Below are 24,468 nucleotides of genomic sequence, written 5' to 3'. Positions count from 1 at the left end.
AAATTTGAGGTCTAAAATGGGTCTCCTAAAGAATATTATAAAATAAGATTAGATTACCTTATCAAGTTTTGGAGGGAAAAAAGAAAAAACTACTTTTTGAAATTGTATTTTTAACTTATCTCCCTATGATTTACCTCAAATTTCGAGCAAGAGCATCATTGGATGCGGAATTTATTTTCGTATCTAAGGAGTACCCGTGTTGCATACTTTCGATGGACCCTACTACATGAAAAATGTGAAATGCGTGAAAAAATGTGATTGCAATCATGTTTTTTCAAGTATTTCTCATTTTTCATGCACTAGGGTCCATCAAAAGTATGCAACATAGGTACTCCTTGGATGCAAAATTAAATTTTTCATCCAACGAGTGCTCCCACTTGAAATTAGAGTAAAATCATAAGGAGATATGTTGAAAATATGAGTTGGAAAAATAGTTTTTATTCATTTTTTTATTTATCTTTTTACCTTTTTACTCTAAAAATGGTGAATCATCCCCCCTTGGTTGACATCATCATATTGAATCCTATTGGTTCTTATAAAGTTGATTTTTGTTGTATATTTTTGTTTTGAGGCCCATTTTTTACCTCAAAATTTTTCTAATTAAAGTGTGTATGATATGTTACGACATTGTTCCAATGGAGGCATAACTCTTTGTTTAAGAATGAATGAATTCCAAGTAGTCCCAAAAATGCGAGGAAGGCCTTCAAAAATTGAAAAATCTTCCAACTAGGGTGTCAATTGTAAGGACTACAGATGCAGACAAAGATTTTGTTGTGTTCATATAGAGATGTAGAGAAGGACTTTGTGGACTTTTCATGTAAGTAACCATAAGGTGTGTTACAAGTCAATGAAATTTAAGGATCATGAGAGAAATTATGTTACCCATGATCTACCTTGGTGTTGTAGTACATACATTGAAGATGTGGAGACTACTTTTTAATGTGTAAGAAGTTGGTGTTAATGACAAATCATAATGGATTGGATGATATATTTGACCATCCAAACTTGAATTCTAAGCATGCAAGATGGATGTAATTCCTTTGTGAGTTTTATTTTGAGATTGAGAATGTAAATTGGAGAGAAAACAAGGTTGCAAAGTGCATGTAGCTATCAACATTTGGAGATCTAATTGGTAGAATAGTGATAGACTCCATTTCTTTTGATGCACAACTTTTTCAAGTGGGGTGGATTGCAAAAAGATAAATCATAAAATAATCTTGAAAGATGTCAATTATCTGATGTTGGAATTCTTATGTATAAAGCTAGAATGTACATTCCCAAAATTTTGGTGGACTTGAGAATGATCGTCATGGAGGAGATGCATAAGAGACCATATCTTGGACATCCAAGCCACCAAAAAATTGCTATTTTCCACAAGGAAGAAATGTTTTTGTTACAAAATGAAAAAAGATGTCACTAAATACATTGCAAGATGTATGGAATGTCAATATGTCAATGGAAAACATCAACATACAATTGACTTGCCGCAAACTTTTCAACTTCCAAAATGGAAAGGGGAGGTTACAATAATCACACAATAATGGACTGCCGAAGATAGTGAAGTAGCATGATGCAATCATGGTTTTGTTTGATAAATTGAGAAAGGTTTCTAGCTTCATTTCCATGAAGTGTACTCATAAGGAAATGTATTGTAGAAATTTTCATCAGACCAATTTTTATATGCATGTATTGCCCACCACAATTGTATTTGATAGGGATTGAAAGTTTACTTTTAATTTTGAGAAAGGGGTTTCTGAAGGCTTAGGCAATGATTGAATTTCAATATTGCCTACCATTTGCAAATACACATGTAAATTGAAAGAGTAAAGCAAGTTATTGAAGATATGATTTGCATTTATTTGATGGAGGAACCATCCAATTGGGAGGATTATCTACACCTTGTGGAGTTTGGATTAAGAATCGATATAATGTATCATTGAAGATGGCCCCTTTTGAGGCACTACACAACAAATGATGCAATAATGCATTAAGTTGTGATAATATAGTGAATATATTGATACACGGTTTATAAACACTTTAAAGGTGGCTTATAACATGAAGTTGTGCCAAGTTGGAAACTGCATAATGTGGGCCATTTGAGATCCTATATAGGACAAGACTAGCTGCATATATACTTGAATTTCCTACAAACATGAAAGATCATGAAATTTTCTATGTTTCTTTGTCTAAAACAATGTGTGTGATCCTAAACATGTGATTGATTGGGTTGTGATTTGGTGGAACCAAAAGGAAAGTTCCAAGAAAATCCCTTGTGGATACTCGACAAGAAAGTAACATTTCTCTAGAACCAAGCCATTGGGAAGGTAGAGTTTCAAAGGAATAACCTTAGTCTTGATGAAGCTACATTGGATCTAGACACGAACATGTGAGAGACATATCCATTTTAATTATGATAACAAGAGGAAAATGCAATCCTAGGGGCAATGTAATCACTCAGTTTTGACCCTTTGGATATTTTGGAACAAATGAAGTGAATATAATGATGGGATTCAACTCATATAAAATGACTCCATGTATATATCATGTAAATACCTCGTATGGATTCCTAGTGTGAAGCTCAAGGGAAAGGGTTGACTCATGAATGTCAAGGCATGTAATTATGCTTTTTATCAACAATGAGGTAGATTTGACAAAGAATTTTCACGACATGTAAATATCATTTAAAAATCAATATAAAGGTGCAATAATAGTTGCGAACGAGCACGAGAGGATATACAAGTCCACTAAAGGATTATGTAGAATTATGATTATGGTTATGTAGAATTATTAGGATTATGTAGAATTTAATATCAATTTTCATATTTATAGATTAAATTTTTGTTGTAGCTTTAAATAATTAGTAAATTTTTTATTCACTCGTGACATATAAATGTTTATTCGTAAGACTTGGATATGTTGCATTGATTAATCCTTTTTGACATCTGTGAAAATCTAAAATGACTTTGTAGGTATTAAGAATTTCAAAAAATATATTTTTAATTGATCCAAGGGGATCTAATTAAGCACTAATGTTAAAAGATAAGTACTAGCTAAAAACAAACTAAGGAGTGAATGAAACTAAATAATGTTTTAGGAATACAATAAAGAGGCTCGCTTTTCTTAAACATCAAATGGGAAAAGACATTTATATGTTTATATTTAGGTAAACTTAGAATAAATAAGGGAGAAACATCAATCCCAATAATTTGTTTTTAGATGTTGGGAGGAATCATGATCTTTTCTGGGCTTTGAGTGTAAGGATGCAAAATCCATGCCCCACACTTGATAAGAAAATTGGGTTATGAATTGGAATTTCATTGTTGTTGTTCACCCAATATTAATAGATATAAAAGAAAGTTGAACTAGAAAACATAATGCACATTAGACATGTTTGTTAAGGACCAATAAGGTTGTTGGGAAGACATTCTTGAAATTAGTCATAAGTTAGGAAATTAAGTTAGCAATAAGATCATGTATAAAAGAGAAAAGTGATTAACATCAAAGTCATGTTGATTCCCTTAGGGTTAGTAAATTGATTTGTTAGGAGAGATGATCTTCTTATGGGTGAGACTACAGAAGAATGTGATACCATTTAGAGACGATGCAGAACTCTTCCTAGGTTTCTATGAGCCATTGAGATACTTGACAAGGTTAATATAATTTCTTATTGAATCTCATTATGACCTAATCTACCTATGATGTAGGATGTCATCTCTAGTAGTATTATTGATACATTCCAAACCATTTATGTCAAAAATGTAGGAGGAAATGTGCTACTAGAGAAAACACAAAAATTTGTGCATCAATGCTGCCTCATCATTACCTTAACTATAACTTTGGAATTAGGTTTTTCTAAAGGATGGGTGTATGAAGTACCTGATACTTTAAATTGTATTTAACCCAAAGTTAGGGCTTTATTTTCCTTTTATTTGTGTTAGTGATTTGTTGACTAGGGTTTCTTATTCTGGTCAACCAAGGATAAATCAAACCCCTTTCAATCTTTTCGCATTTATGTGGTTCCCTGTTTTTGCAGTAAATCCTACATCGATCAAACTGATCTTTCCTTCTAGGCCCACCTCAAAGAGCACATAGTTGGTACCACCCATAATCGCATCTCTAATTCAACCATTTTCGAGCACTCATTCAAAACTCAACATCCTATCTGTTTTGATCAAGTTAAGATCTTGACATATGTAATAAACCTTGAATCATTTAGGAAGCTCTTGAAATCGAAAAACACCTTAACAAAATCAGTAGGGGAGATGGTTACATGTTAAGTCGGTCTTGGAAGCTTGTTATCCATCACTTATCCCAATAATACTCTCTTTGGTTTGTCTCATTTTTGTCTACCCCCTTCGTTTTCACTTAGTTAACTTTCTCTTTAATTTCTATTGTTAATCATTCTTCAATTTCATTTCGACTTTCATATTTATTATCTTTCTCCTTTTTGTTCCCTTGTTTACATTATTGCTCACACAAGCGGGCGCGCACACACACACATCTTTCAGTTATACGTTATAATTGTAATTATCAATATAAAAATTAAATTTATTGCGTCGAGAGGTGCCTTCTACAGCCCAGTATGACCTCGATGTCCCTGCTCAAAGTTAAATTTTAGCTAATGTCGGCCAACATAAAAAAAAAAAATTAGAAATCTAAATATTGTTTATGTTCGTTTCTCCAATACATAATAATGGACTTGTCTTTAGTGAATCTTTTTGGAAGCTTTTCTGGTGGGGTTTTCCAGTCTAATTTCTCTAAAATCAGGAATTTATTGAAATCACAAGCTTCATGGGTAACGTCTGCACAATCGAAGTGCCCTAGGGGTTTTTCAGGGTGCTGAATCTAGAAATACAGTCCAAAACCCACTTTGAATAACACAAATCAAGTCCAAAAACTAGTTTAAATAACACAAATCAAGATTTCATCTCAAATTTTTCTGTCAAATTCTAGTACTAGAAAGTCCAAAAAGTTGCACTAAAGACAACTCCCATAATAATAATGAAAATAGAAAAAAATAATGCAGGAAACAAAAATGAAAATAACCATATAGATAAAATAAAAAACTACAATACAATTATCTCATGCATTTAGATAAAAAAAAATTACAATACAATTATCTCATGTGTTTAATAGTTCTTTTATCATATACCTTGAATTTGAATGGATCATAAATTTACCTTCAACAAAAATTTTACCACATTAAAATTCCAAAATAGGTAAAATTTTAAACATCTTTACACTTTGCTAAAGCCACTCCCATTTTTTAAATCAAAGTAAAAAAGTTAATTCAACACAAAGAATCCAAAATCTTGTTGTAAAATCTTTTAATACTTCTTTTAATTAGTTATTTGTAAAATGAATCTTTAAAAGGAAAACGAGGATATATTAAAATCTCTATATACATAAATCTTTCCACATAAAGTTGTAATATTATAAAATATTCATTTCATGTAGTTTTATTATAAATTTTTGTATCATGCCATGTAAAAAACATCATTAAATCTAATATTAATATTGAAAGATTAATATTCATATTAATATCATTCAACTTAATAACTTTTAATTAATACAACATTAAATTTAATATAATATTAAAGTTTTTATATTATAATGATATATATTGACTCTAGATATATATGGGAGGGAAGAATAAAGACATAGAGTGATAAAGGTGGAGGGGTAGAGGGAGAGGGAGAAAGGAGAAAAGAGAGAGGGATAGAGAGATAGAGTTGGAAGGAGAGAAATGGAGGGCATAAGAAAGACACTGAGAGAGAAAAGTGGAGAGAGAGAGGGAGTGACAAGGAAGAGATGGAGAAAGAATGTTTATTCTTGGTGGTGAGAAAGAGAAAGAAATAAGGAGAGATGGAGAGGATGGGGGAGATAAGGAGAGAGGGAGGGAGATAGTGACGGAGTTGGAAGGGGGAGAGAGAGAGAGAGAGAGAGAGAGAGAGAGAGTTGAGGAGGAGAGATAGAGTGAGGTGGGAGAGAAAGGGAGAGAGGGGAAGTAAGAGAATGAGGACATGAGAGAGAGAAGGAGAGAGGAATGGAGAGAGAGAGAGAAGGAGAGACGAAGGGAGAGAGAGAAAGAGAGGAAGGTAAGAAGAAAGACACATATAGAGAAAGACAGAGAGAGTGAGAGGGAGTGATAACAGAGATGGAGAGCGGGGGAGAGAGGAGAGCAAGAGGGAAGAGAGATAGAATGGGGGAGAGAGGGAGAGATGGGGAAGAGAGAGAGTGAGGGAGAGGAAGAGGGAGGGAGAGGAAGAGTGAGGGAGATATAGATAGATATGGAGAAATAATGTGTATGTTTGAAAATAGACAAGAGAGAAAAAGGGAGATAGAGATATAGATGGAAGGTGAAGAGAGCGAAGAAGAGAGAGATAGAGAGAGAGAGAGCATGTGTGTTTGAGGGGTGTTGAGATAGAGAGACAAAGAAGGATAGATGGAGGTAGGTATAGATATAGATGGAGGGGGGAGAGAGGGAAGAAGATTTCCTGCCTAGATACATTGATTTCAGTATAGATGGTGATGTCTAATCCTATTTGATTGCTTGCACTGAAGGAGATAAACTAAATTAGAGGGGACAGGAGGAACGAAGAGAGTCAAAAGGAGAGGAGTGAGAGAGGGGGACACAAATATGGAGGTGGAGAGAGGAGGAGAGAGAGAAGGAGAGAGGGAGGGAGAAAGTGACAGGGTTAGGGGAGAGAGAGAGAGAGAGATGGGGGGAGAGAAAGGGATAGAGAGGAAGGATGAGATAGAGGAGGAGAGAGGGAGGGAGAGAGAGGAGGAGAGAGGGATGGACACAGAGATGGAGTTGGAAGGGGAGAGAGGGAGAAAAGAAGAAAGGCATAGAGAGAGAGAGAGAGGGAGTGATAAGGGAGAGATGTAGAGAGTGTGTGTATGTTTGGGGGTGAGATAAAGAGACAAAGAAGGAGATATGGAGGGAAATATAGATATAGATGGAGGGGGGAGAGAGGGAAGAATATTTCTTACACTAGATGCATTGATATTTTTTTTTTCTCTGCAAATACTAAATTCTATTAACTGAAAAGAATGATATTTTTACATGGAGTTGAGGCCTCAGAGATCAGAGCTCGAGGGCACTTAACACAACAGAACTACCCCCTTACAAAAAGAAGCTGGGGAGACCAGTTACATATAGCTAGAAAAGAGATATAAAACCCAGAGGATGACTTGTATAGCAGAGATAGAGACATTGGCAACAGAAGCTTAAATTCATTGCAAACCAGCCAGCAAGTGAACCACCAATTCCCCGAAGGGATGCCAAAACAACAGGCCATAAATGCTGAACCTTGACTGTGAGCGAAGATGCCTGTAGGTGGTCATCTGAGCAGTAGCAAAAAACAAAAAGGAAAGAAGCAGTCCCAGGTGGCGCTAAACTTCCTTAACCTTACCAGGAGTCTTCTCCTCAACCAGACACGCACTGCCGATCCTCAGACTCTCATCACTGCCGATCCTCAGAGTCTCGTTGACAGGGATCGCCATGGAGTGACTTTTAGCGCCAAGAGTCCCTTCCTCATCAACTGGGCTTATGCCTTCAAGGGGCGGAATACTTTTAGGAATTTCCTCCTGACCAGACTTATCACTCTTCCAATTCTCCGGGCTATCTTTATCCATGGAATGCTCACTGCTTTGGGAAGGATCAGGAGCGATGCATGCCAGAGGGGAGATTTGATTTTCTTCTTCTGAAAGGATTATAGTAATGTGAGTAGTAATCAGAGGCCTATTCAAATTGCTTTGAAATTTAAAATGCGTGGTTTGGAAAGCGCTATTAGGAATTGGCTTGCGCTCAGAGCTTAAAGGTGGCATAGCCTCATGAGAGGGGGGGAGATTAAGAGGCAATTGCTCAGGTTCCACAGAGCGACTGGCGGTTGAGTGTTTGCCACTGCCACGATGCCCCCCAGAGCGACTCCTTTTACCCTGTCGAACCATTATGAAAGACGAAGGGTAGGGCACAGAGAGACCAGAGAGACCAGAGACAGTAATAGAGGGATGGTAGAAATGATACAGAAACTGAATTGAATGCACAAAGAAAGCCCAAGACGGAGACACAATACTTCCAATGTTGAAGTCAAGAACTGTGGAGAGCTTACCCCTTAAAGTCGTGCTGAACCTCTTCCGGAGATACAAAGAGTCGGTCTGGAGCTTGCCTCTGTGTGCAAGAGTTAGCCCGTCACCATAAACCACAGCTAACCAGGTCCCGGCACAGTAAGATTGAGCACAAGGTGTGAGGAAAACATACAGGATCGACATGATTATAACAGCCATAATGTTGCGTTGAACAACGCACTCCATAAATGCAGATATCCTACCAAATCCAGCCTTAATAACTCCATCCCTCTTGCGTGAGGTGAAGTCTTGGGAATCCACGATGCTCTGCAACTAGCAGTACCGGGATTTATTATTCTGCATGATGAACATTTAAAGCCATATTGCCACCCGCATCTGGGGTAGATGCATTGATATTAACATACATGGTAATTTAGAATACTATTTGATTGCTTGCACTAGATGCATTAATTTCAATGTAGATGTTGATTTTTAATGATCTTTGATTACTTGCGCTAGATGCATTGGTTTTAGTGTAGATGTTGATTTCTAATCCTATTTGATTGCTTGCACTAGATGCATTTATTTCAGTGTAGACGTTTTCTAATTCTATTTCATTTCTTGCACTAGATGCATTGATTTTAGTGTAAATGGTTATTTAGAATCCTATTTGATTTCTTGCACTAGATGCATTGATTTCATTGTAGATGGTGATTTATAATCTTATTTGATTGCTTGCACTAGATGCATTGATTTCAACATAGATGTTAATTTCTAATGATATTTGATTTCTTGCACTAGATTCATTGATTTCAGTGTAAATGTGATTTCTAATCCTATTTGATTGCTTGCACTAAATGCATTGATTTTAGTGTAGATGTTTTCTAATTCTATTTGATTGCTTGCACTAGATGCATTGATTTCAGTGTAGATGTTGATTTCTAATTATATTTGATTGTTTTCACTAGATGTATTGATTTCAGTGTAGATGTTGATTTTTATTATATTTGATTGCTTGCACTAGATGCATTGATTTCCGTATAGATGTTGATTTCTAATCCTAATTGATTTCTTTCATTAGATGCATTGATTTCAGTGTAGGTTTTTTTTTCTAATAATATTTGATTGCTTGCATTAGATGCATTGATTTCAATGTAGATGTTGATTTATGATTTGATGTAAATGGATGTATGATGGTACATTAATTTTAAAGTGACTGGATTAACAATGTGATTGATTTTAGTGTAAGCACAAAAAAATTATTGACAATGTGCATTGACTTTTGTGTTATAGTAATTCAACCTATTAATATTGGAGAGCAAGAGAGAAAATGTAATATGTTTACTACAATAGCTCGAGTTAAATATTTGAATGGTTTACGATTTCAACTACACTTTTCATATAATCGATATGAAAATATGGCAAAACTAACAGGGGTGAAAATAAGAATAGTAGAAGAAAATAGTTTAGATTGATCAAAATGAAGAATATTTGTAATTAATACATTCTTATTATTCACATTTTTTTCCATTCAACACTATTACATTGTCACTTTGCATTCAAAAATTTTATTTCATCAGTTTTCATAGTTAAAGTTCTTAATAATATCTATCATCTTAACAGATTAAGGTAACTTAGCAAATTTAAAATTAAAACTACTCTTCAAGATATATTTAGTAATACCTGGAGGGACACTATTAAGAATTAATTAGTTGTAAAAAAATGTGATACCTAAAATTAAATGAAATGGATGTGCAATATCAATCCTCCTACAAGCTATTGACAAGATTGTCTTCCTTCTTCATCACCAACTAATTACTAATAGACAATTACATACACATATAGAAATATAACACAAAAATTGTAACATTCACAAACATTACCATCCAAATCCAAACACATAAACACACAAACCACTCAAAGCATCCAAACACAAACACACACAAACCACTCAAAACATCCAAACATAGACGCGCAAAGCATTCAAGGAAAGAAACATAGACTAAATTAAAGAACAATATTATATAATATTATATGGTCATTTCAGGAAAAGGAAACATAATGGCAATTTCAAAGTATGAAGTTTATCTCAAACATATACATAATAATGATAATCTAAAAATATGACATTGTTGCCCTCAGTTGGAACCAACCTAGATCCATCTAACTCTGGATCTATCATGCGCCGAGAGGGATCGAATCCCTCGAGGTGCAAACCTTTCCTCAAATTTTACACTCCAAAAATAAGGTTTGCACCTCGAGGGATTTGATCCCTCTCGGCACATGACATATCCAGAGTTAGATGGATCTACGCTGGTTTTTAACCTCTAGGGTCAGCTCAATTGGTCAAGTACTTGTTGCCAAAGCACCAGTTGTTGATTTTTTAAGTGCAATAGATACAAGAACTTAATTTCTAAAACTAATAATTAATTCCAATAATTTATATATTATTTTGGCATTTCCAGTTTATCATTAAGCAATTACACTTCAAAATTTCAACCATAAAAAGTAGTAGCACAGTAGAGATCACAATGCACAAAGACAACACAAGATTTGCCCCGGGAAAACCCACTTGGGGAAGAAACCCAACAACCTTTTCCTTAGAGAAATTCTCCAGTTCAACAAGAGATGCATCTAATTCTTCTGGTCAAAATCAAAATCAAAATAACCAACAATATAACCATGGTCAAGCAACCCCCAAAACTTGGCCCCAACAAATCATGCGAATTTTCTATTATGCACGCACACTTCTTGTTACTCGTGCACACTTATGTGACTCATGCATGCTTCTTGTGACTCATGCGTAGTTCCTATGACTCATGCACAATTCCTATGACTCATGTGCAGTTCCTGTGACTCATGTGCACTTCTTGTTCTCTGTCTCCTTTTCATAGATAAATAGAAGAATAGAAAATGAGTGATCTGAATTCTATGTCAAGAGGAGATTGATTTCCTTATTTATAGTTTTATGGGAGGCCAAATGGGTGCCACTTGAACTAGGGCCAACTTGACTTGATGGAGGGTTGACTTGATCATCTTGGAGTCAAAATTTTAAAATTTAAAATTCAATATTTTCTCTTTTTGAAACCGACATGAAGAACATGTCTTATATTTATCATTACATATATTTCAAGAGCTATAATATTAGATACAAAGACTGACCATAGCTACAAAATTCAACACTACCTCTTAGCTAGGGAGGTGATCAGGTGCTCAATATTTAGCTAAAAAACAAAATTATCAAATTGGCTCGAAAACTATATGATTGCATCTGTCTCATCAAGACGATCGCAACACAATTTGTTTCACTGAAAATGGATTCCGGATGAAGGATAAAAGGCATGATGTTCGTTTTCCTAAATAGCTAAAAAATATTGCGGAATATGATAGAATGATGACATGGCAGTCCAGTCAGCAGTCTAGTCAACAAGGGTAATATTCTTCAGTTTTCGCCCAACGGGACTGTGACAAGTGTCACTTACGGATTCACCAGTTTGGTTGTGTGAAGGTGAAACTACCTACTTGGCCTCCAAGGTGGAAATTATGTTTTGTTATATATATATATATATATATATATATATATATATATATATATATATATATAGATAGATATATATATATAGATATATATATATATATATATATATATATATATATATATATATATATAGATAGATATATATATATATAGATATATATATATATATATATATATATATAGATATATATATTATTTTAGAAAACAGCCTTTCGAATTTTACTTGCTCTCCTCCTGTTGATGGTTTTTTCCTTAGTGGATCTCCTCCTTTCAATGAGATGGACTATCCTCGAGCCTCGGGTCTCCTTTATTTTAGTACTCCCTTAAATTGTCCTTTTTGTAGTTTTGGTGAATAAATAAATAGATACATATGTGCATAATTATTATTGAATTTTTTCGACATTATATAGAGCTTTTACCATCATTCCCTGATCAGGTTTACCCCCAATCTTTAACTAATTTTTTTTCCAACCTAATTTTATTATATAATTCAATTATATTTCAACCTGATTTTATTATATAATTCAATTATTTTTACAATGTTAGGTCCTTTACCCAATAATATTATAATTTATTTCCGAACATTAGTATTATTTGAATTGATTAATTCATTGATTATTTTTAATATTATTACCTTCAAATAATAATAATAATAATAATAATTAACCAATATTATTTTATAAATTAATTTTCATTATAACGGCTAGTTTTCCTCCCCATAGGTCAAACGTGACCATTGAAATTTATTAATTTACTAATACTATTAATATTATTATTTACTTTATCATGGTAACGGCTAGTTTTCTTCCTTTTTCACATTGTCTAGGTCTACCCTAGCTTATTATAATATTATTTTTTTCCCACCAAATACTAGTTAATCTTGCCTAAATAATTTTACTTCACCAACGACTAATTCTGAATGACTAACACTGAACATTGATGCATCCATGCTATTTATTCTCTCTGATCGTCTAACTTCTCACCTTGTCATGAGGATGAACCACATTTGTTGGTTCGAAATGTTGACCCAATCCTTACAATGTGATTAATCCGAAAGACTGTTTTCTAAATTATGGATCACAAAAGTCTTAGATCTAACATATATATATATATATATATATATATATATATATATATATATATATATATATATATGTATGTATGTATAAAATTAAATTCAAATGACAAAATCGGCGGTAAACTCAAATTTGAAAACAGCGGCAAAACCTTTGCATGGGACAAGCGGAGGCCAATTTGAACCCGTGACCTTCCCCGCACCATTACCACCACCCACCATTGGACCACACATCAAATTTGAAAATAGTAGCCACGAATTTGTATTTAAGCCTACAGGAATGACCGATGTCGAAGAGGAGGGAGCCAACCTCGTGGGGCCAGCTCCCTCTCCATATGACCATACATTAAAAACCGTGGGCCAACACTAACGTTAAGCGCGATTAGTGCACCACTAATCCCAGTTAAATTTAATTAAACCGTTGTTTAAGTTGGCGGCATTTATGGTGGAGCCACCAAATCCGGAACCGCCACCAAATTTGGTGGACTTAACTGGAGTCTTTCCAAATTTAGCGGGGTTTCCTAGCGAAAAATTGAATGCAGCATATCTTGAGCAATTTTCGACCAAATTGAGCTAAAAAAGAAGTGTTTTTGGCTAATTTGGAACTTCTGAACACATTGGTGCAGGAATCAGGAGCCATAGAGCTTTGTAAACATCATTTTTTCCACATTGAGCTAATACAGAGGCCTAAGCCATGGAAGTTGGACCACAGAGATGTAGCCCAGGAGGGGTGAACTCCTTCATCAAAACATTGTGTTAATGTGTCTCTTTGATGGTTTGTTGCGCTATACATGTTTGTTGTTCATTATTCATTTTTGAAGCTATTTTGCTCATGAATATCTTGTTTAACTTAAGGAAATTTACCTGTTTGTAAGCACCAATGACTAAGGAAACCTCAATACAAAAAGCAAGAAGCAAGCACATGTTTATAAATCTGTAATTGTTATTAATACAACAAAACTAATCATACAAATATAGATCAAGATGGTATTAGAGCCCAAGGTTGAATTTCTTGATTGCTTGAGTTTGAGCAATTAGGGTTTTAATGGTTGCAAAATTTTGATGCTTACAAGGTTAAAGTTGCAGAAAGGAGAAGGGAAGCTATTGGTTGCAACTGCTGAGGTAATGCCTAGAAGAAGGAGAGCCACAAGGCCACAATCTCCACCACCCAAAGTTCCAATTCCAACTACACTTGAAACTCCTCAAGTTTTGCCTTCAATTGAGGTTGAAGAGGTACAAGCAATACAAATTTATGAGCCTGAATCCATAGCCATTAAGTTTGTAGAAAGATTGCCTGACGGTCACTCTTCAGAAGAGGAAGAATTCAAGAAATATTTCTATACTTTGATTAAGATGGTTAAAGTCCTCTATGAAGAGAGGAACACTAGAATGGTTGGAGAGAGTTCTAAACCTCCACATGGAGAAGGAAGCTCAGAGGACAAAACAGATGAGAAGAAGGATTCCAAAGGGAATGTTGGAAGGCCACCTCCATCTCCACCATCCTCATCATCTCCATCATCTCACACAGCATCATCTTCCACTACCACCACTGAAACTTCCCATACTCATTCCAAAACCCCAAAAGGGAAAACTCCATTACTGAAATTGGATATAAAATTCGAACTTCCCATGTACAATGGAGAAGTGAATGCAAAAAAGTTGGACAATTGGATTCAACAGTTGGAGGTATACTGCAAAATTCAGAACCTTCAGGAAGACAACATAAAGATCCAGTTGGCTTCATTGAGGCTAAAAGGATCTGCACTAGTTTGGTGGGAAGCAAAGACTCGATAGGAAATGAGAATCCATGGTAAGATATCCATCACTTAGGTTGAATTTGTTTCTGCAATTAAAAGACAGTTTTATCCTTTAGCCTATATGAAAAAAACCATTATGAGTTGGCAGAATTTTAGGTAGCTTAAAGGCCAAACAGTCCAAGATTATACACAGGAGTTTAGGAAAAGAGATTTGTTATTAGGAGTGAATTTGAATTCCCAAGATAAACTGCAGAAATATATTGGGGGTTTACATTCCTATCTGAAACATACTATTCTTATGTTCAATTCAATTAATTTAGATGAAGTATGTGTGCAAGCCACACATCTTGAATCTAGAGGAAAGAACACTCATGAAGAGAGTAGTAATAAAAATCCACCTAACAATAAGGAGAAAGAGAAAGGAGAAAAATGGAAGGGAAAGAAAAATGCAAGTGTGAAGAAAGAAGGGGAGAAATATATTTGTAAACATTGTTCAAAAGAGGGACATAATGAGGATAATTGCTGGAAACTCCATCTAGAAATGAGACCAAATAAGTTCAACAATAAGGGAAAAAGAAAACCACTGCTATCACTCAAGAAGATTTAGGTTCTGAATCAGGGGATGAAAACAAAATCATTGCCATGGGAATCAAAGGAAAACAAGATATTGCAAGCACTAGTTCACAAAACTATAATACTAGTACTACTCCAAATGAAAAGAGTCAAATTGAGTTATTTCATATTAAGGTCATATCTAAACACACCAAGATTGACACACCCTTTGATAGTGGGTCACAAGAAAATCTAATCTCTGAAGACTTAGCCAATCAATTGAATCTTAAAATTGTACCTCACCATAAACCATACCCTTTGGGATGGATAACAAGAGACACTGGTTTACAGGTTACAAGAAAATGTTGTTTAAGTTTGCAATCACTGCAAATTTTGTTGACGAAGTAGAGCTAGATGTGGTACCGCTTGATATTTTAGGGGTGGTGTTGGGTAGTCCATATTTGTATGATCGGAAAGAAATCTTTTACCGCCATGAAAACAAGTATCACTTGTTCAAGGATGGTGTGGAGTACATAGTGAGAGCCCATCGCAAAAAGATGAACATTTCTTTGGTTAATGCAGGGGAGGCAAAAAGACTAGTGAATTCAAGTAAAAGTTTAGTACTTCTCATGTTCAAGCCAAATGATGATATTGTTTATGAAAATTTTGTTGCATGTAATGCAAGTTTCAATTCTGATTTGGTTGGTTCAGTTCATCAGAGTGATGAAGTATTTCAGGTTGTGAAAGAATCGTCCTTCAAGGAGAAAGAAACTTCACATGAAATATATTTGCAGCAAGAGGTTTCTCTTTGTGATGTTAGCATGAAAGGGTTGACAAAATTGCAAAGTGTAGAGACACCAATGCAATGAAAAAGTTTTTTGAACAATGGGCTCATTCAATCATCCCTTACGCCATGTTGTGCATCGATGGTTATGGTGCCAAAGAGGAATGGTAAGTATTTCAAGAAAGAGGACAAAAGGAGTAGTTTTCGCCAAAGCAAAGTTGTAAAAAGAGGTCAGTGCAAGAATATACATAACACCAAACAAGAATGGTTTGTATGGCTTTTAATGTTGTATGTTCTTTGTAGCACTTCTATTACATACATGTATTTGAATTATGGCAAAAAAGAGTCCTTTCTTGAATAAATTGTCCACTTGGGTGACATAAACATGTTTAGAAAGTTTTCTTATGCACATGTCATCTATGAAGGGAAATTGTTTGATGTTTTGAAGATATCAAAGTACAAGTTGGGTTTCACTTCTTTGATGTATTTGGGCCATGATATTGGAGGACGTAAGTTGAAGGAAAGCCTCTCCAAGTTGGATGCCATTGTTGATTGGTCAACGCCCAAGATCGTCATTTTGATAAGAGGTTTGTGGAGAGAAGCCCAATGTTGGAGGAGAGTTGTTGTTGACATTTCTTCTTTTGAACCTCCTTGGCATGCATTGTCATGTGTGTGCAAAGTCTTCCAGTGGGGATGAAAACAAAAAGAGGTATGTGTTGCTTCAAACCAAAAGATCAGCTCAATTCTTTATATGCTCTTTCAAGCTTGAAAGGTTCATTTGAGTTTCAGGTTTATGCAAGCAACTTCACCATATTATTTCATTCAGAAGATTTTCATGGTGTAAAGATTAAGTTGCAGCGATCCATGCACTTTCATTGGATGGATACTTGTCAAAAATTTCACTTGGTTCGAAGGTACAAAAGAGGTATAAGAAACAAGTTTATTGTTATGCCTTTTAGGCCTATTGGTTATGTAACTGTTGTATTCAGGCATCATTATGTTTTACATGAAAGTTATGTTCAGAAAATTTCATACTTTCAAGATGTACAATTGAGCTTGAGTCATGTAAACCAAGTAGTGAAATTTGTCATCCATTTGCATTATATTTTGTTATGTTGTCTTGGTAAGAAGGATGTTGCTTTTGATAGCGACATGGACAAAACCATGAGTTTCTATGAACGACTAAAAATGGTGAAACAAACAGTGAAAGATCAACTTGAAAAGGGAAAAGACAATTACAGGTATTATTTCAATCATAGGTTTCAAGTTGACAGTGCAAGTTGGTGTCAGTTTTGCAAAAAGAGGCTTCAAGTTGTTGAAAAAAGAGAGAATGTTCAGATTTCACATTCTGAATGCATTCCTATAGAATTTCTGAATTAGTTTCAACAAGACGCCATCTGTGACAGAAGAATGGGGTCCTCAAGGTAAGTGAATGTTGATTTCCTTAGAGATGAGCTCAAGGAAACAAATTCGTAAAAAAGAAATTGGATCGAGCTTGGAAAGGTGAGGGGGTTGTACCCTCATCTACATGTCAGATAATAATAGCTTTTGGGGTCCAAAAAGCTTCTAGTGGGGAGGAATGATCAGGTGCTTAGTATTTATATCAAAAATAAAAGTCCTCAGATTGGCTCAAAAACTGTATGATTGCATCTGTCTCGTCAAGACAGTCGCAATGCAATTCATTTCACCGAAAATGAAGTCTGGGTGAAGGAGAACAGGCCTGCTGTTCATTTTCCTAAACAGCTAAAACAAATTGCAGAATAGGACAGAATGATGACATGGCAGTCCAGTCAACAAGGGGAATATTCTTCAGTTTTCGCCTAATGGGGTTGTGGCAAGTGTCACTTCCGGATTCGCCAGTTTAGTTGTGTTAAGGTGAAACTGCTTACTTGGCCTCCAAGGTGGAAATTATGTTTTGTTATATATATATATATATATATATATATATATATATATATATATATATATATATATATATATATTAAATTCAAATTTGAAAACGACGGCAAAACCTTTGCATGGGACAGGCGGAGGCGGGTTTGAACCTGTGACCTTCCCCGCACCATTACCACCGCCCACCGTTGGGCCACACATCAAATTTGAAAATAGTAGCCAAGAATTTGTATTTAAGCCTACAGGAATGATCGATGGCAGAGAGGAGGGAGCCAACCCCCTCTCCATACGACCATACATTAAAAACCGTGGGTTAGCGCTAAGGTTAAGCGCGATTAGTGCGCCACTAATCTCGGTTAAATTTAATTAAATCGTTGTTTAAGTTGGCGAAATCTATGGCGGAGCCACCAAATCAGGAACCACCACCAAACTTGGCGGACTTAATTGGAGTCTCTCCAGATTTAGGGAGGTTTCCTAGGGAAAATTTGAATGCAGCATATCTTGAGAAATTTTTGACGAAATTGAGCTTAGAAAAAAGTGTTTTTAGCTAATTTGGACCTTCTAAACACATTGGTGCAGGTATCAGGAGCCATAAAGCTTTGTAAACATCATTTTTTCCACATTGATCTAATATAGAGGCCCAAGCCATGGAAGTTGGACCAAGGAGATGTAGCCCAGGAGGGGTGAACTCTTTCATCAAAACATTGTGTTAATGTGTCTCTTTGATGGTTTGTTGCAATGTACATGTTTGTTGTTCATTATTCATTTTTGAAGTTATTTTGCTCATGAATGTCTTGTTTAACTTAAGGAAATTTACCTTTTTTCCGGGGAAAATAGAGTTCATAATTTCTATTAAGAGGTATAATAGAGATTACATGCTGTAGATGCCAAAGGCATATGCAAATATAGTGGTATTTCCACCATTCAGTAGTACCATAAGATCTGTCCCATATGTGTCACTATGGATACGATAGGGCTGTATCCATTTACAAAAAGTTCAGATAAAACATGTTGTTCTGTAGTGAGCAAAAGTAAATAGAGGTATAACCTCTGTTCGAAGAAATATATACATAATATGTCTGTAAGAGTCAGTCCAATATTTACATAGCATGGGCTAGAAAAATTTTAACACAAAACTCCAAAAATCAGTTGGGGAGGATTCCCCCTTGTAACAGTCCATCTATGTACGGTCGGTGGTAGAAAACGTGCATCCCCTCTGGACTGTGTTCCTCGATCATCCAATCGCCTAGAGGCCGAGCCGCCGCTTCTTTCGAGAGCCGGTCAGCAGTTGTATTTCTTTCCCTGTAGATATGTGAAACAGTGATCTGGTTAAAAAATGTTTTGAAAAAAACAATTTCTTCCAAGATATGTCTCAAAGAGTATGTGTGACAATGGGAAATATTGTTTGCCCAATCAATTACAATCTTAGAATCACCAAAAATTTGTAATTGTCTGTAGTTTTTAGAAAGAGCGAAATAGAGAAGATGTCTCAATGTGATAAGTTCGGCATGATTGTTGGTCCCCAGGCCAAGCCCCAGTTTCAGGTGAAAATAATGAGATTCTGTAATGTGGAAAAGGATACCCCCTCCACACCCTTGTGCAGATGCGGCTCCATCAAAGTATGCCCACGGCATATTTCTGTTGATAATTTCGGAGGTGATCTGCCTGGGGGTATTGGTTTTATTGTCAAAGGGGATTTCAGAGAAGGCCGAAACAATAGATGGAGGAAGGTGCTGCCAGTTATCCCTGCCTGCCGCAAAGATAATATCATTACGCTTATACCAGATATACATGGCCACAATCAGAGGCAGATTCCTATCTTTTTCCGAGGAGACAGCTGACCACCATAAATCCCAGGCCGAAGAGATGTCATCTGCGAGCCAGTCAGTTGTGATGTTTAGAATGTGTCTGACCTGCTGCCAGATTTCCCTGGTGATTTCGCAAGAGATGAATAAATGGTAGGTAGATTCCTCCGCCTTGTTGCAAAGGACACACCAGGTAGGGCCAGCGAATGAACGTCTTTTCAGTGTTTCCCCCGTTGGTAGTTTATTCGCCAGTATGTTCCACATTAAGAGCCTGGCTCTGGGCGGTGCCTGAATCTGCCAAATATTTGTCCACCATCTTTTTATCAAATCTGGCTTCTTGTCCTCAATGAGTTTCAAATAACCAGCTTTGGGAGAATATAAACCTGATTTTGCAGGTGCCCATATAAGTTCATCTTCATGCTCATGTAGCTTAATATGAGATTCAGAGAGAGCCTGTAAGTATTGCTGCCATAATACCATCCATTCATCTGTTAATTGCCACTGTTGGTCCGATCTCCAAGCTTGAGAGAAGATAGTTGTTCGGATGGGGTCTCCGACCTGATCAAGGTATTTGATACCCATATAATTAAGATGTTGGATCATGTCTGCCGGGAGGAGGTGAGCATTTCCAGACCCAGGCCATGGGTCCAGCCCAATCCGCACCTGGGACCCATTGCCAATCTTCCAGAGCAGGTTTTCCTTGATGAGGGGCAGAGCTTTTAGGGTGGCTTTCCAGATGGCCGACACTCCTTGAAGTTGCCAGGTAGGTCTACGAAGCCAGTCAAGTATGTTTGAGGGCCAGATGTATTTTTTGTGTATGACTTCAGCCCATAAGCTATCCATCTTGAGGAGAGACCATCCCTGCTTTGCTGTTAAGGCGAGTGCAAAAGCGGGAAGGGATTTGAGTCCCCATCCACCCCACTGCTTGGGCATGGATACCAGGGACCATTTAGTCCAAGCAAAAATCTTTCCCTTTTTATTCCCATTCCACAGGAACCTGGAACAAATCTGTTGAATTTTCTGTAGAATGCCTTTCGGAACCCAGGTAAGGGACATCCAATATACCGGTGTGGCCTCGAGGACAGATTTGATCAGTTGTAATCTGCCCGCTTTTGAAAGTAGACGGTGGTGCCAACAAGTTATCCTCTGTTCTATTTTATTGATGAGCCACCCCCAATGTCCAGTATTGTATCCATCCGGCCTTAATCTGAATCCCAAGTATTTTATGCCCTCCAGGAGATTGTTCTCCTGGAAGGGAAAGAACTGAGCAGCCAAAAGAGATTCTTGTTGAGTGCATCTCATCACAGATCTAGTAGATTTGTCCCTGTTGATTTCCATCCCCGTCGCTTTGCAGTAGAGTTGAAGGATGCGGTTCAGGGCCGTACTATCTCTAACACTGCCATTAAGGAATATAAGAATATCATCCACGAACAGTAGATGTGTAATGGAGAGCTGTTCGGTAATTTTGAGGCCACTTAACTCCCCATTTCTTTTGGCATCCGCAATAAGCCTGCTCAACCCTTCCATAACAATGAGAAAGAGTAGTGGGGAGAGAGGGCAACCTTGCCTGATACCCCTGTCGATGTAAAACCGATCTGATGCAGCTCCATTGATGAGAATGGAAAAAGAGACAGATGTAACACATCCCATGATCCAGTTTATGATAAGCAGGGGGAAGCCCAGGTGTATAAGCGTCATCTTAAGGTAAAGCCAATTTACCTTGTCGAAAGCCTTAGTAAGATCAATCTTTAAAGATACACTTTTCAGATTCTTCAGCTTGATGGAATGTAGGGTTTCCTGAGCAGTACCAATAGCCTCATAAATATGACGATTCCGGAGGAAAGCAAATTGTTCAGCAGATATGTGGGAGGAGAGAATCGGCTTAATACGATTGGCAATTATCTTGGCTATGATTTTGTATAGGCAATTGCAAAGGGAGATAGGCCGGAAGTCATTGTAAGATGAGGGTTCATCAGCTTTGGGGATCAAGGCTATATAGGTCCGATTCATAGGAGGGTGGATGTGCCCCGAGAGCCTGCTTTCCTCGACAACGGCTAAAATCTCCTCACCCAACAGTTCATAAAACGCCAGATAGAATTCCACCGGCCATCCATCCGGTCCCGGACTCTTCTCTTTCTTGAACCATTTGAGAGTATTCTCGAGCTCCAGAGATGTAACAGGAGCTGTAAGGTCTTCCAGATCCTCCTGGCCAACAAAACGAGGGAGTTTTTCAGCAGTTCTAATAATATCTGGAAGATTTATTTCTGGTGGAGCTGTAAAGAGACCCTTGAAATGGGATACCCCAAGACTAGCCAATTGCTGGTGGGTGGTAGCCCAACCATCTGGCACACTGGGGAGTCGCCAAATGGTGTTCGAAGCCTTCCTGCCGTTGGCTAAGTTGTGAAAGTATTTAGTGTTGCAGTCCCCCGCTTTGAGCCAAATGGCTCTACTTTTGAGCCTCCAATGCTCCTCCTTTTCCAGTAGAATTTTTGCTTTTTGTCCATACAGACCGTTGAGCAAGACTTTAGATTCATCAGAGAGGTAACCCGATCCATTTTCATCAGTGAGAGAGGCTATCTGTGATTCAGTGTCCGTCAAAATCTGTTCATCTCTTTTCCTCTTGGCTGTCGCCCACTCTTCAGTAAGCACTTTGAGTTTATTAAGCCTAATACAGAAATCATGGGCCTTGCGATGAGACCGCAGAGGGGGCTGGGCAACCCAGAAGTTCGTGACCATGAGGTTATAATCCGGATCCTTGAGAAAGCCAGCGAAGAATTTGAAAGGGGATCGCGGCTTGGGATTATTATCACTAATCTGTAAAAAAATTGGATGATGGTCAGAGAGACCCCCAATGCCAACCCATTGTCTGTATAGTGGACAAATCTGAATGAGATCCTGGTGCATCATGAATCTATCTAAACGCCTCCCCAGTGCAGCCTCCCCTATGCGTTGGTTGTGCCAAGTAGGAAGTTTCTTATTCATGGGGATGTCCACCAGGTGATGAGAGTCCAGCAGTAAATTCATTTGATCCGCAATGGTATCCGACTGGGCATTGTGACCCCAAGATTCGCCAACTCCCAGAGAGAAGTTGAAATCCCCACCAATCACTGTATGCTGAGTAATATGGTTACCAGATAGAAAGTCTTGCCAGAAGGGGAGACGATGCTGGTTAGGACCATATATGTTAATAAATCTTATCGGGAAGCCCAGATCCCCTGCCATGATATCCATACCCAGGAAACCTCTGCCCCCCCAGGTGGAGATTGACTTACACTTCCTTGGGTTGATACCAATGAGTAAGCCTCCGGATCGCCCACTAGCGTCCAGTCCATGCAGAGTCCACCCCGGAAGAAAACCTTGCAGGCAGTTCACCGCCATCTCAGCAGTGCAGAGAGTTTCTTGTAGAAAGATAATATCACATCTAGATACATGAAGAAGTCTTTTTAGTGCCAGTCGTTTTTTGGGGTTGGCAAGTCCCCTACAATTGAAGGAGAGCCAGATCATGATTCACCACAATGTATGGGCTCGATAGCTCTAAGCGCCCTTTCAATAGTATATTGTCTCCCCATAGCAACGTCCGCCACTGCATTTAACTTAGCCGATGAGATCTGTGATGGTCTGCCCCTCTTCTGTTTATGGAGACGACCCGGGGAAGAACCCAGTCCTAGTATTCGAGGCCTAGCCCCAGATCGAAGATGATAGCGGTGGGAACCGGATAGCTCCGGAGAGGAAGATTGATCCACGACCCCCAGGAACTGGTTAGACATGGGAGGGGTAGTAGAAATGAAAGGCGGAGGGGGGGCAATAGAGCAAGTGATGGAGGGAATAGGAGCCGATTCAGAGCGGGAAGATTGTATGAATGAGTGAATATTAGATGTCATTACATTAGAGCAAGATTGTGAAAAAGAGGGGTCGGAGTCATTACCCGGTCTAGTAGGTACAGTTGCAGCCGGATTTGATTTCTTCCCAGCAGTCCGAGAGCGGGTCCGCGGAGGTCCAGGTGCAACCAGGTCCCTGCTGCGAGCCGTTTTAGATGTGCTATCCCCCTTCTTCGAGGAGGGGATCTCCTGCTGAGGCTGTACATCTTCCGATGGCTGGTGCTCTTCTTCATTTTGATTCACCGTGTTCTGTTGGCGTGGTCCCTTGGAGTCCTCCGAAATCCCCTTCGCAAGCAGTGGGCAGTCCTTGAAGAGGTGCCCAACTTTGTGGCATCTCCTGCACCGATAAGGTACTCCTTCGTAATCAAGTGGTTGTTTGCGCGAGACATGATTGTGGTGCAGAGTGATCTTTTCCACCAGCCCAGGTCTGATATCCATATTAACCAGAATTCTTGCCATAGTCCTGATGCCCGTCTTTTCATATGACCTATCATGCTCCAGATAGGTACCTAGAGTGTCACCAATCTTTTTGAAGATGAATTGATTCCAATATTGCCAGGGTAATCCAGGGAGCCGAACCCATATGGGACCTTCGCCTAGATGCTCTCGCTCAGGATCAAACAGGGGATCCCACCTTTTAAGTAGCACCGGCGCGAGCTCAATATGCCAATATTGGGTAAGTACCCACTGAGTGTATTCTGGTCTCTGAAAGTGTAGGGCAAACCAGCCCCTTGTAAGCACCATGACCTCCGGGAGTTCTTTGAAAAAGGAACCCCAAATCTCATTTACCCAACGCTTGAGCCGCTCCGCAGAATAATTCCTACCTCTGACTCTGCCCACTAGCACTTTACGAGCCGCCTCCATCACGTCCGGAATAGGGTCTTCGGGTCCCAAGTTGATATTGTAGTCAGGATCAATGGAGCGGAGACAGCGTCCCTTGGTCACCTTCTCGGAGCGCCTCCCAAAAGGAAAACCCTTCAGCAGGTTCCGGCACGGATCAGATGTGCTGAGCTGTGCTGATGTAGCTGAACGAGCCGGAAGCGGAGTGGTGAAGCAACCAGAGGGAATAGGAGATCGAGGGGAGGGAGTAACAGAACCCGGGAGACCGGAAAC

At 37.9% G+C, this 24,468-nt stretch overlaps 1 protein-coding gene across 1 annotated transcript; it reads right to left on the bottom strand.

Moving 5' to 3' along the window:
* Positions 1-7,398: 7,398 nt before the first annotated feature.
* LOC149262136 (uncharacterized) lies at positions 7,399-22,855 on the bottom strand. The gene is made up of 2 exons (XM_089375039.1): positions 19,094-22,855; positions 7,399-8,400 (listed from the first exon to the last, which is right to left on the bottom strand). The coding sequence occupies exons 1-2, from the start codon at positions 22,853-22,855 to the stop codon at positions 7,399-7,401; spliced, it is 4,764 nt and encodes a 1,587-aa protein (XP_089231165.1).
* Between the last annotated feature and the right edge of the window lie 1,613 nt (positions 22,856-24,468).

Source organism: Pinus tabuliformis, chromosome 6 (genome assembly GCF_031772625.1).
Source record: "Pinus tabuliformis cultivar Carrire ecotype Pingquan chromosome 6, CPIR1, whole genome shotgun sequence".
In the NCBI taxonomy this organism is placed as follows: Eukaryota; Viridiplantae; Streptophyta; class Pinopsida; order Pinales; family Pinaceae; genus Pinus; species Pinus tabuliformis.
The sequence above is the reverse complement of the archived record's forward strand: the minus strand, read 5'-3'. Positions and strand labels throughout refer to the sequence as shown.

Bases quoted from the DNA above. Each gene is read 5' to 3' on its own strand.
- LOC149262136 (XM_089375039.1), bottom strand. From the start codon at position 22,855: ATGGCGGTGAACTGCCTGCAAGGTTTTCTTCCGGGGTGGACTCTGCAT. The intron at 8,401-19,093 runs GTAATTGATTGG...TGCTAGTTGCAG, and splicing joins TTTTTGGTGATTCTAAGATT to AGCATCGTGGATTCCCAAGA.